This window comes from Mustela erminea, chromosome 8 (assembly GCF_009829155.1).
Source record: "Mustela erminea isolate mMusErm1 chromosome 8, mMusErm1.Pri, whole genome shotgun sequence".
NCBI lineage: Eukaryota > Metazoa > Chordata > Mammalia > Carnivora > Mustelidae > Mustela > Mustela erminea.
The window spans coordinates 92,559,343-92,572,828 of record NC_045621.1 but is presented as its reverse complement, the minus strand read 5'-3'; the positions used below and the strand labels follow the sequence as shown (position 1 = coordinate 92,572,828).

The following is a 13,486-nucleotide window of genomic DNA, read 5'->3' as shown; positions in this document are numbered from 1 at the left end:
GGAAAGAGCTGAGATGTCAATCAACAGATGAGTGGATAAAGATGTGGGGAGTGTGTGTGTGTGTGTGTACACATACACAAACACAATGGAATATTACTCAGCCATCAGAAAGGATGAATACTTGCCATTTACATCAATGTGGATGGAAGTGGAGTGTATTATGCTGAGTGAAATAAGTCAATCAGAGAAAGATAATTGGTTTCACTCATGTGCAGTATAAGAAAGATCACAGAGGACCATTGGGGAAAGGAGGAAAAACTGAATGGGAAGTCATTAGAGAAGGAGAAAAACTAGGAGAGACTCTTAACTATAGGAAACAAATAAAGGGTTGCTGGAGGAAAGGTGGGTGGGGGCATGGGGTGACTGGACATTAAGGAGGGCATGTGATGTGATGAGCACTGGGTATTATATGCACCTGATGAATTATTGAACATTACACCTGAAACTAATGATGTACTATATGTTGGCTAACTGAATTTAAACAAGAAAATGAAAAATAAAGACACCATTCATTAGCCATCCACATGCCAAGGAGAGAGGTCTCAGCAGAAACCAACCCTTCCAGCACCTTGATCTCAAGATGTGGAGCCTCAATAATTTTCTATTGTTTAAGGCACCTACTCTGTGATATTTTGTTGTGGCAGCTTTGTGTGTATGATCACATTTAAATATGTGAAGTAGATTTTTCTAGGTATTTTGCATTCCAAACCATTATTGGTCTTAATAAGACACTGTTGTAATGAACAAAATAGCTTGTCCTTCTCTTTCTTGAAACTTCAAAACTGGAAGACATTCTTATGATTCATCTTGGATTGCAATAACTTATTATTTTTTTTAATATTTTATTTATTTATTCGACAGACAGAGATCGCAAGTAGGCAGAGAGGCAGGCAGAGAGAGAGGAGGAAGCAGGCTCCCTGCTGAGCCTGATGCGGGGCTCCATCCCAGGACCCTGGGACCATGACCTGAGCTGAAGGCAGAGGCTTTAACCCACTGAGCCACCCAGGCGCCCCGGATTGCAATAACTTATTAATTCAAAAAAAAATTCTATGTATCAGGCAGTCTAGGTGCTGGGATTAAAAAAGTGAACAAAAGAAGTTTCTATCCTTAAATAACTTATAGTGGCAGAGAAAAAGATAAACACATGAATGTAATGGAATGCCTTTGCTTGAAATGCCAAAAAAGGAACAAAATTGGGTTGGATTTATGGAGAAGACTGGAGAGGTTGGCCAGGAAAATATCCAAGCAGAGAATAACATGAGAGACCTGAATGAATATAAAGAGCTACTGAAAGAAATCCCAGGAAGAAAGAGTATCCAAAGCAGAAATCTTCTTGGCTTTTTATAACAAGATGAATAACAAAGTGTTCTGTATAGCTGATGCTGGGACTCAAATCACACAATCTTCTAAAACAAGGCAAAAGGATTTTTTTCTAACTGCGACTTGAAGCCATGAAAGGTTTGAGACAGAGGAAATGACAAGGTCTTAATTTAAATTTGAAAGGACCTTGTTGGATGTAGAGAAGGTATTTGGGGGTATATAAATGGAAGCAGGGATGAAGGTTTCAAAGACATTCCAAAATTCCAGGTGAGAGATGATGATTGGACTGGGTTTAGTAATAATGAAGGTGCTGACAAGGTCACATTCGGACTATATTTGGAAGGCACAGACTGTAGGATTTATTTATAAAGTGATTGTAGAACATGGAAGAAAGAAAAGCATCAAAGATGACCGCTAGGTTTCTGTGTCTAACAATCACAGGGATGAGGGTGCCATTTGTTGAGATGAGGAATATTAGAAGCAAGTTTGAGAGGAAAATCAAAAGCTAGCTTTTGAACACATAAAATTTGCCTTCCAACTGTGACAAGAGACTGGAGTTCAGAGAGAGACAGTGGTATAAATTTGGTCATCAACAGCTTATTCATTTGGTATATATTGATAAGAAAAGACATAAGAAATTGAGCCCTGAGGAACTCCAATATTCATGGATGATAGCAAAGAGAGGGCTTTATAAATGAGACTGAGCAAGAGCTGTTGGAGAATGAGGAAAAGCAAGAAAATGGGAAGGCAAGAGGGTTTTTCAAGAAAAAGATAGTCATCAGTTGTTTCAAAAGGCTCTCAGAAGTTTACTAAGATGACAGTTGACCATTGAGTTTGGCAATGAGGGGAGTCTGTTAATGATCCAGATAAGAGGTTTCTCTGGAATGGTACTAAAAGTGTGATTAAACGAAATTCAAGAGACAGTCATGAAGGAAGTAGGGGGAAGGCATGGGAATAGCAAATATGCTTCAAAACAGTTCTGTACTGAGTTTTCAGTAGAAATGAGGTGACAGTTGAAGGAAGATGGGCATGGAAATTGATGATCCATGATATGTAACTGCAGGGGCATTTTTGTTTGGAGATACCTTCAATTTCAGTCTTTTCAAGTCTTTACTCTTAGGCTTATCAGAACCCTCAGAAAAGTCTTTTCATAAATCAAGCGTGAAATAGATAATACTAACAGCCAGTGTTTTTGGAACCTAATGAAAGAAGGTTGTTGATGTGGTAGACAGAATTGTGCCCCCCTCAAAGACATCCACATTCTAATCCCTGAAATCTGTGAATCTGTTACCTTTTATAGTAAGAGGAACTTTGCTGATGTAATAGATTAGGACTTTGAGCCTGGAAGATATACCTGGATTGTCTAGACAGGGACACTTCATTTGCAAGTGTTCTTAAATGTGAAAGGGGAAATGGGAGAGAAAAAGGAAAATGCGACCAGAGATGCAAGGCACAGAGAGATGCAAGTCTGATGGCTTTGAAGATGGAGAAAGAGGCCATGCCCAGGGAATGAGGATGGCCCCTGGAATATGGAAAAAGGTAAGGAAGTAGTCTCTCCTCTAGAGCCCCCAGAAAGAAATCCAGCTCTACCAAGGCACTGATGTTACCTTAGTGGGATCCGTGTTGGATTTCTATACTACAGAATTGTAAAATAGTTTTTGTTCTTTAAACCACTAGGTTTGTGGTAGTCCTTCCAGTGTGTTAACTTGTATGTAAACCCTTGTTTTCAGTATAATGTTCTCATCCTTAAGTGAGCTATGTTCTCTAGTCCAAAGACTGACTATTTTTATGACCCTCTCCAAATAATAAACATTCAGTTACCTGCGGGGTATTGGGGGGGGGGTTGAGGGAGGGGCCGTCACCTAGCCCTGTGGATTGTGGGAGATCTGAGGGCCCAGGTACCTCTTAAACATACTTTCAGTACATCTTCCAATTTTTCAGCATCACTTTTATCCACATTTCCAGAAGTACTTGGTGACACAAGCTCCTGAATTTTTTATGTTTTCTGTGGTATAAATGGAGTTGCGTTCTTTGTTTTTCCTTGAGTGTTGATATTTCAGCTTTTCTATTTCCCATCTGTTGTCTTTGTTCTTTGTCCTTGTAAGATAATGTCTTTCCCCCCACCTTGAGTTTTTGAGTTTTCTTTGTGGATTTTTGGTTATTTTGTAGCAAATGACTTTACGATTGTTTTTGTGGCTTATTAAGAGTGAACAAAGACTGGTGCATACATTCAGCTGGACACCAGAAGTCTATGTCTTCTTTCTCAGGGAAATAATAAAAGAACATCAACAGAGAGTGTGCCGGCAAGAAGGAAAGCAATTTCCAGCTTTTAAGTTTGTCCGGAAGAAGACACATAAGCTATTTTGTGGTCCCTCCTTCCACTATTGAGTATTACCACAAAATAAATTAAAGTCCATAGATGATTCTGTACCATGCCTTCTTACATTAGAAGACATTACTTAACATCTTCTAGCATTTTTGTTAACCTTGTTTATACAGTGTACAGGTTTTCATTGCTTTGCCAAGTCAAGCTCATAAAGGTTACTTTTTTTTGTACAAGGTAATAGATTACTCTTCAATTTTCCTTAATTAAAAAAAATGTATAAAAGATGTATGTATAAAAGAAACTCATAATGCATAGGCTATTTCATTCTAGCTTAGCACGATTTGGGGGACACCCAATAGCTCTCCATCATATCTGTCTTAAAATGCTTACTCCTTGGCTGTGGCTTCGTGTTTCAAGTGATCAGATCAGCAAATGGCATCATTTATCTCATTGTCATTGTCATTTTCACCTTCACTTCGATTATTTATCACTAGAAGAAAAGTGTCATAACAATAGGGATCTTCCCTCTTTTTTTCTTTTTTTTTGGTGTGCACCCCAGCAACTAGGCAAGGGCCTGGTACAGAGTCGGTCCTCAAAAATATTTACTGAATGAATCATTTACTGAATGAGTCATTATTAACAAATACTAAGCTTGTATCCCACACCTAGAAAAAGAGGCTTGCATGTAGCTAGTCTTTCTTAAACATTTTTTTAAGATAATTCAAACATAAAATTCTAATTGAGATTTAATATAAATATAGAGAAATACCCACTCATGGAGTATGGCTAACTTAATTTTCATAACAGGGACACAAGTGTGTAACCACCTCAGAGGCCAAGAAACAAAATATTACCAGGGCTACCTTAAGCCCCTAGTAGTAAGTAACCATTCCCCCAAAGGTAACCACTGTTCTGACTTCTGACAGCAGGATGAATATTGCCTATTTCTTTCTATGAATGAGATCATACAGTGTATTCTTTTGTGTCTAGCTTCTTTTGTATAGCATTGAATTTTTGAATGTCACTCATGTTTTACCATGTCACAATAGTTCATACATTCCCACCATTTACCACAATATATTTATCTGTTGACACTGTTGAGTATTTGGACTATTTCTGGTTTGGATGATTACAAATAGTGCTGATACGAATATTTTCTTTCATTTTTTTTCTTTTTTGTTGCACATTTCTTTTGTGTATGTAAATGGGCATAGAATTTTAGGGTCATGTGTTACATATATGTTGCCATTTAGTAGATACCGCCAACTAGTTTTCCAAAGAGTTTATGCTCCAACCAGTGGAGTAAGAAGAGTTATAGTTGCTGCATGTACTTGCCGACCCTTGATATTTTCCATATTTATTTTATTTATTTTTTTTTTTACTGAAGCCATTCTGATGGATATATAGTGGTCTTAACACTTTTGGTTTTGATTTGATTGAATCAATAGCACGATTATTTATCTTGCCTTAGCCAGCACTTATCTCAAAGGCCAATACAGATCAGGCCAAGTGTCTGTATACCTTGTGTTCAAGTGCCACATGAAAATGCTTACATATTGCCCTTTGGTTTGCGATACCAAAATTCCATACTGAAAATGCAGAAAATACCTGAAAGAAAGACATGTTCAATTATGTTTCACATTCCTTGGCCATGACCTTAAATGTGTTGGACAGAGATTAGGGAAGTTTGGATGAAGTGAGATACAAGTGTAGGAAAGGTCTAAGAGAGTCACAGGAACTAGGAAGGCTCTCACTGTTACAAAGTGATGAACTCATTCAGAGAATAAGAGCTTTCAAGATTTGTTACAGTAAAAAGAAAATTCACTCTGTGCTGGTAAAAATAGCGTAGGTCTCTTGACATGGAGAGTTCTTTAAGAATGCCAGTGGACTCTAGTCTTCCCATTGTTCTCTCTTGTTCTGCTGACTGAAAGGTTATCACTCAATAAAGGTCAACTGGCTGAAGAAGGAATTTTTTTCCCCTTGATTTCTCTGCCAGTCTTATTTTACATTTAATTTTCTTTGGTAAGTAAATATGGCATATCATAACTACTCTATATTTACTCTCTACTGTTTTACATCTCCACTGTTTTAACCTTGATCTTGCCTTGCAGATGTGTGAATGCTGCTGATAGTGAAGGGGGAGCTGTGGATAATAGCCTATGCAGCCAGGATGAAATTCCCCCAGAAACCCAGTCCTGCTCTCTTCTGTGTCCCAGTGAATGTGTCATGTCTGAGTGGGGATCTTGGAGCAAATGCCCACAGGTAATTCCTCTTCCCTGTCAGTACCCTAATCCTTCAGTATTGGCCACTATATAGTCACAGTACTTGTTCTCCAAAACATTCTTCTAATAACATAAGAACATAATTTTACCTAAGAAGGAGGGAAAAAAAAATTAAGCAAGTGAGACGGAGCAATTTAAAATGCCAGTGCTTCTCTTAAGGCCTTTATCATGGGAACACGAACAAGGAAAATGAGCCTGTAATGATCAAACTAGGATTTGAATGCACACCCATTGTTAAAGGGGTCTTCTTTAGTACCAAAATGATTCTCATTATAATCTCTTGGTTCTGTTCCATTTTTATCCTGGCAGAATCAATTATATCTTAGTAGCTCAGCTCTACTGTGTAATTTTGTTTCTGTTCGTGATGATCTGTTTTTGCCTTTTCTGTTTTCCCAAAGATGAGGTGTTCTTTTGTCGTGTTCTTCTTCCAAAGCTGACCGAAAAAAAGCCCCCCAAAACCAAGAAACACACCCACACACAGAACACCCTTTCTAAAAATCTAAAGCATTTGCCTTTTTTTTTTTTTCAATGGAAACATAATGTGACTATGGGAAAATAAATATTCCTGAAATAGAATGGTTCCACTTAATATTCTCTGAAGCTAAACTCTGATACTTTAGACTTGTATTTTAGCTTACAGAGCTAAAAAAAGAAAATGAGGATAAGGAATATCTTATATGGCTCCAAACATTAGGAAGGGAGACTTAGGTTTACAGTGGTAATATAATTTGTGGGAAGGTTGTATAAAATCTTTGTATAGAAATGGAAAATATTTTTGAAATCAATTAATATCCTGTATTTGCAGTTTTGAATGATTGATTCATCGTTAATCTTTGCAACCTTATCTTTGACATTTCCATAATTCTATTCCTGAAAAAGATTTCCCTTTGTTACTATTTTTTCTTTTTTAAGTTGTTTTTGGGTCTAGAACAACACAATATTAAGAAGAAGAGTTATTAATTAAGGGTAATTTGAAGGAATGGAATGTTGGTCCTACTTATTTTATGTGTAACTTAAGTACAATAAAAGTTAACATTTATTGAGCACTTATTGTGTGCAAGGCACATTTAAAATTATTCTCTTTAGTCCCCATAACAATCCTACTAAGTACATACTATTATCAGTCCCATTACAGATGGAGAAACTGATTCTCAGGAAGGCTAAATAGCTTGCACTGAGTAAGTGATGCAGCTGGGCTAAACTTTAGACTATCTGATGAAGCCAAAGCCTTTGTTCTTATGTCCTTGGCTTCCTAAACTTGGATGAATGAAAGTGGATTTAGACCCATACTTTTCTTTCTTTAAGATGCAGCATTTAAAAAAAAAAAAAAAAATGCAGCATTTAGGGGCGCCTGGGTGGCTCAGTGGGTTAAAGATGCAGCATTTATTTTAAGAATAAAGCAAGTTAGTTGTCTGTATGATTATAATATGACTATACCTTCAAAAATATAGCAGCATACATTCTTTATTAATCGAATTGCAGAATTAGCAATCTGAGTAAGTTAAATTAAATGTAGAGGTCATGATCTTACTCACTCTGCTTTGTTTCTAATTTGCTCATAGTAAACTCCATTAAGCTATAAACACTTTACAATGAAAATGTTGCACTTCTAAGTCAAGGATTCTGGCCACTGAGCTAAAAGGTCTGGTTTAGGAGCATTTTATATGATGTTGTGATGATCTGGCATTCTGTGTTTATTTCTTTGGGTTTCTAAGAGGCAATTCCCTTTAAGATTGACTTTTCCAGACATAATTACACTATTTTTGGAGCATTTAGAAATTGGAGATAGAGAAAACCTTTCAGCCTCCTTTCATATGTCTGAAAGATGACATAAGCAGTTCCTTACTTGTCAGCATGAAGTGAGAGGGTTGGTCTGTCAAATGCTTATGCACCTGCAAAGTTACATTATCATCATCATCATCATCATCATTATCATCATCATAGCTGTGACAACAGTAATAACTTTCATTGAGCACATCTCATGTAATAAGCACTGTGCTGGAATTTCCTAACACTGTGCTGTGATGATGGACATTTATCCACAGTCACTCAGGTCTATTCAACCACAATGGCTTAGTTCTTTTTCATATGCCATGCTGCTCTCAAGTGTAAATAAAGACTTTAAAAAAAATGGTAATCAGAGCTCATACCTGATTATTTTTCCCCATCTCCTAAATATGTTACATAAATTTAATAAATTTCAGTATCATAGCATAATGCCCCAACATCCTAGGTGTACTCAACAGTGATCATGATCATGATTATAGCGGAGTTAGCAATCTGGATCTTTGTGCTTGAAGTTTAATTAGCACTTCAGTGTGCATTTTCTGAGAAAAATTAAACAATTATTGTGTAATTGTTCTCTACAGCATGTTCTGATTTATGGATCTAAATACTGGCCATCTTACTGAATTCTCCTTTGAGAGTCTGCAGTGTGACAAGTGTTAATAGGACCAATTCACTGTGTTTCTCTTTCATCTTTTTCTTTCCATGGCACTTTTTCAGAGTCAAACACATAACCAAACAAACAAGTAAACAAGTCCACCCTCTCCCCGACCAAAAAACAAATAAAGGATATTTCTGAGACAAAAATGTGTTTCTCTTATATATCTTTTTTTTTTTCTCTTATATATCTATAAAGTATTCTGAAATTTATGCTTTGATATGGCTTAAACATAGTAAGTAAGTAGATTTGCCAGTCAATTAAAAGAGTCTTAGCAAAACAAACTAATCAAGTAAAACTATGTCTCGAATTCCCTGTATGCGTCCTATAGTCTGAGGCCAAACATATATGACAGACCATCGCTGCTCCTAAGGAATCGTAGTTGTCAGCATCTTTATAAGTACATCCCGTGTGTGGATAGCAAAGGATTCAATAACTGATAGCAGTGTTTATCAGTTCACACAATGTTTGTTCATAAAGAGGTAGGCAATATGGAAAATTATTAAGTATACTTCCTAAACTCTGGGTCAGTGACTTTCACAGTAGCACACATAAGAAGCATCTGGAAAGTCTGTTAACACACAGCAGCTCTGCCCTGTTGCAGAGATTCTGGTTCAGGACATCTGGGTGGGGCCCATGAGTTGGCATTTAGAATGCTGCCAGGTGATGCTGATTCTGCTTCTCTGGGAACACACTTTGAGTCACAAGGATGTTGGCCATTACGTTCAAGCCATGTTTTTTGTCAGCCTCACTTGAATCACAACTGTTTGTTGAATATTGAGTCAACACCAGTATTAACTGGTTACTTAGCTTATATTTGCCGTTGCTTTCCATGTGCTAGACAGTGTGCTTAGCACTGTTTATTTCCTACTTAATCTTCAGAATGCCACTACAAAACAGATACTACTACCCTTCCATTGTATAGATAAGTAAACTGAGTCTCAGATTAGTAACATGCTGCTTCTAAAGAGATGGTAAAAGTCACAGCGACTACTTAAGCTCATGTAATCCATACATAACCCCTAACCACTACAAAGAAAACAGAATCCGTGTTTCCTGTCCTAGAGAATATGCTAACCAGTATGATCTGTCGTCTCCTTTTCTGGTTTACTCTGACTGTTGTATTTGCAAAGGAACATACTTCTGAATTCCATAACCTACTTCATTGAAATAGTTTGCCAGTGAGGGAAAGAAAAGGAGTCACAAAAGAGCATGTGATCTAATGCCCAACTACACTTGCTGGCTGTGGGACTGTGGACAAGTTACCGAAACCTCTGAATTACAGGTTTCTCGTCAGGAATATAAGGACAATAATCATTATTTTTCCAGATTATTTAAAGATTAGAGATAATGTGTATAAAGTGGACAGCACAGATTATTCTTAATCCAGGTTTGTTTAAAAAAAAAAAAAAGCAAAGGGAAGAAGCAAAGGGAAGAAGCAAATGAAAGCTCCCCCTTGCCTTGTGTACAGTGTGGTTGGGAAACCTAAGACAGGTTGTTATATATTTTTTAAGTTGTACAGGAAATATCCATTCTTTCACACAAAATTGGTTATTATATGATCTTACAGAAATAAAATGTCACCTCTTTTGCTGAAAAATGACTTATGCCTAATTTGATAGCAGTCCCCAAAAATAAGGCCTCAGAAAGATAACTTCAAATGAATGGGTCACTGACCTTAAAGTGACTGCAAATTGCAAACCATACCAAAGAGCAAACGAGACAAGGCATTAAAAATTGTATTGAGATCATTCTAACTGTACTGGCAAGAACTGGAGACTATAAATGGATCAAGCAAAACAAACACAGTTCAAGTCAGAATTTAAAGAAAATGGAAAACCATGTGTTTCACCTATTTTTATGTTCTTGTTATTTTTTAAAGATTTTAATTATTAATTTGACAGGGAGCGAGAGAGCACAAGTAGGCAGCCAGAGAAGGAAGGGGAAGCAGACTCCCTGCTGAGCAGAGAGCCCAATGTGGGGCTCGATCCCAGGACCCTGAGATCATGGCCTGAGCTGAAGGCAGAGGCTCAACCCACTGAGTCACCCAGGAGCCCCTGTTCTTGTTTTTTCATGCTCCCACAACACACACACACACACACACACACACACACACACACACACATGCATCTTCTTCATTTTTTGAGCCCAGTATGCTTACTTCTTTAGAATGCTTTAATGGGAAAGGAAGCTTATGGAATTATACATTTAAAAACATTTGCAATAGTGTTCACTCTTTAAAGGTATGTGTATATGTATATATACAAGTGTGCATGTATACACATATGAAAAATACATTTATATGACAGTTCATTGTTTATTACCAAGTATTTATCCTTTGTTTACCTAATCTTAATTATTTCCCATTTAATCCTTATTCTTCATATTATGCTGATGAGTATTAGTCATAGAATCTTACATTCTTCAAGAGAGGTTTTCAAATTTCTAATCAGAAACTGCTTAACCCTTGACATCTAAAGGAATATATAGTTCTCTCCCTGTATGCTGCCAATCCTTACAGAAATTTGCCATCGAGTAATACAGAATTTCTATTTGTGACTCTCCTTGGAAGCTCAACAAAGCAATTTCTTAAACAATAATGTTGATGGGAGAGAGCAAAGAGGGTCCTGGAGGTGAATTTCCAAACTGATGTATATATTACAGTAGCAAGCTTTTGCAAAACGTCTCCAGAAAGATGACTTACGTTTAACAAACCTACCTGGACTTTGTTTCACTTCCAGCTGAATGCATCAGAAGCCAGTTAGAGTAACAGACAGGCAGCCCCTTATACTGGAGGAACTGGACACTCATTTACCAGTGGTCTGCATGCAACGTCATGATCAAACATTTGCTCTAAATATTTGCCTTATTACCAGGACAACCTCTTCAGAAGCATCACAAAGGAAGACTTTGCATAGAAACTATGTAGGGGTTAAATGCAGTTGAATCTGGATTCTTTCATAGTCTTAATATTGTGCTTCCAAAAGATGTCTTATTTCTATACTTTTTTCTCTGACTCTGTGTGCAGGATACATTAGTAAAAGATACACACTACTGTTACTCTTCCAGGTGAAGAAACTTCTGTAAAAAAGAAAGAGAAATGCAGATGAATTTTCTAAGTCCTCCACAATTAAGCAGTTGAGGGTTAAGAAAAACCTTAATTTGGAGGCTCCTGGGTGGCTCATTTGGTTAAGGGTCTGACTTTGGCTCACGTCATGATCTGGGGTCCTAGGGTAGAATCCCACATGGGGTTCCCTGCTCAGTGGGGAGTCTGCTTGTCCCTCTCCTTTGGGCCCTCCCCCTGCTCTTGTGTTCTCTCTCAAAGAAAGAAAGAAAGAAAGAAAAAAAATAAATCTTTAACAAAGAGGGGAAAAAGTCCTCATTTTCATCATGGTGCTCCAATGTTATTTTTGGTAAAGGCTGTCAACAATGACATTTTATTACTGGTGACTCAGCATTTTCAGTACTGTAGCAGTAAAACAGCACTCTAAGAGTTATGTTTCCAGGGAAACAATGTACCCCAATGTATACTGCTAGCATTATTCACCTCCAAGCACTTTATCAATCTCTCCTCAGTCCATAACATGCAGGTGACAACCTGTATTTGTCTCTGGGGGCTTGTCTAATGGTCTCGACCCTCAAGCTGCCTAGTGCTTTTCTTTGACTCACAACTGAAAGCCAGAAGAGAAGAATGATTATTTTCTGTATTCTGTACTGCAAACTCTTGGTTGTTTTTGTAAATTGATATTGGCTCTTTATCAGAAGCCAATAATTGATTACTCAGAGATTTGTGGAGTATTTTACCCTAGTATGAAATGAGATTTCATATAACCTAGAACCATTTTTACTTCCAGAATTACATTAGGCCCTGCAGAAAGGGACCTCATTTCATGCACTGTAGCAGCAAATGATAACCCTATAAAGATAGCCTTCGGGCTGCTCTGGCTTTTTTAAAATTTAATTTGTTTGTTATTCTTTCTTATGCAGTGTGATTTCTTTGAATCTCACTATCACCAATTTGGAATACAAAATAAGGGTTCCATTGTTCTTAGTATCTCTGTCTCTGTCTCTCTCCCTATCTACCTCTACTCTATCTTTATCTCTATTTAAAAATATCTCTATTTTAGAAATTAGAGATATAGAGATAAAAAATAAGGATTTTTTAAATAGACATTCTCAAAAAATAGTATAATGAATCTCATAAGTTAATTATTCAGCATCAACAGTGATCACAGTTTCAATAATTATCTATGCATAATAATTTTTTCTCCTCCACTTCTTATCTGTTCTCCAATCAATGACTTTAAAGTATATCCTACATGTCATATCATTCATCCATAAATATTTCTGTATATCTTTCTAGGAGATAATGACTAATCACAAGGACAGCAAAACATAACCATGTTATTTATACCTTGTAGGAGTAGGATTATAGAAAATTAAAAACATGACTCTTATACAAAGTGTCAAATTAATTGACTTCTTAATAATTAAACCAGCATAACTATAAGACTGGTTCAAAGAGAATTAGGGCAGAAAACTTTTAGTTCTAGCAATGATGAAATATCATTGGTTTATATGGATCAGATTGGAATAATAGAGGCTTAGGTGGTAGAACTGGTAATACTTGTTTCTTGAGCTCTTGTCTGCTTATACGTATGTTTTCACATTGCAAAAAGTCATTAAGCTTAGTTCCTGCAATATTTACATTTTTCTGCATATATCTTATACCCAGTTACAATACATATGAGAGGACAACAAATAGTGATCCATAAGCTAGAGGAAAACTAGTCAATATTAGCAGAAGCAGAAATAGAAGAGATTATAGAAATTAAAGATAAGGAACCAAAAACAACAACAAATTTTTAAGTATGTTCTAGAACTTAAAGGAAAATAAGGACATGATGAATGAAATAGAAGATACTGAAAAAAACCACATGTAACTTTTGGAGATCTAAAATATAATGTCTAAAATGAAAAATGTACTAAATGGGAGTAAAGACATATTAGATTTTGCAGAAGAAAGGATAAGTGAATTTTAAGGCATGGTAATAAAAGTACACTAAAACAAAACAAAACAAAAAAAGACTAAAAGAAGAAGAGTAGAGGGGGAAG

General features: G+C 36.6%; 1 protein-coding gene across 3 annotated transcripts in view; it reads left to right on the top strand.

The window, feature by feature from the left end:
• The window catches only part of THSD7B (thrombospondin type 1 domain containing 7B), an 855,837-nt gene that overhangs the window by 750,120 nt on the left and 92,231 nt on the right, over window positions 1-13,486 (top strand). For all 3 annotated transcript variants that reach the window (XM_032353821.1, XM_032353819.1, XM_032353820.1), the window contains one exon: window positions 5,758-5,908. In XM_032353821.1, coding sequence (XP_032209712.1) covers window positions 5,758-5,908 — 151 coding nt within the window. The remainder of the gene's footprint in view (window positions 1-5,757; window positions 5,909-13,486) is intronic.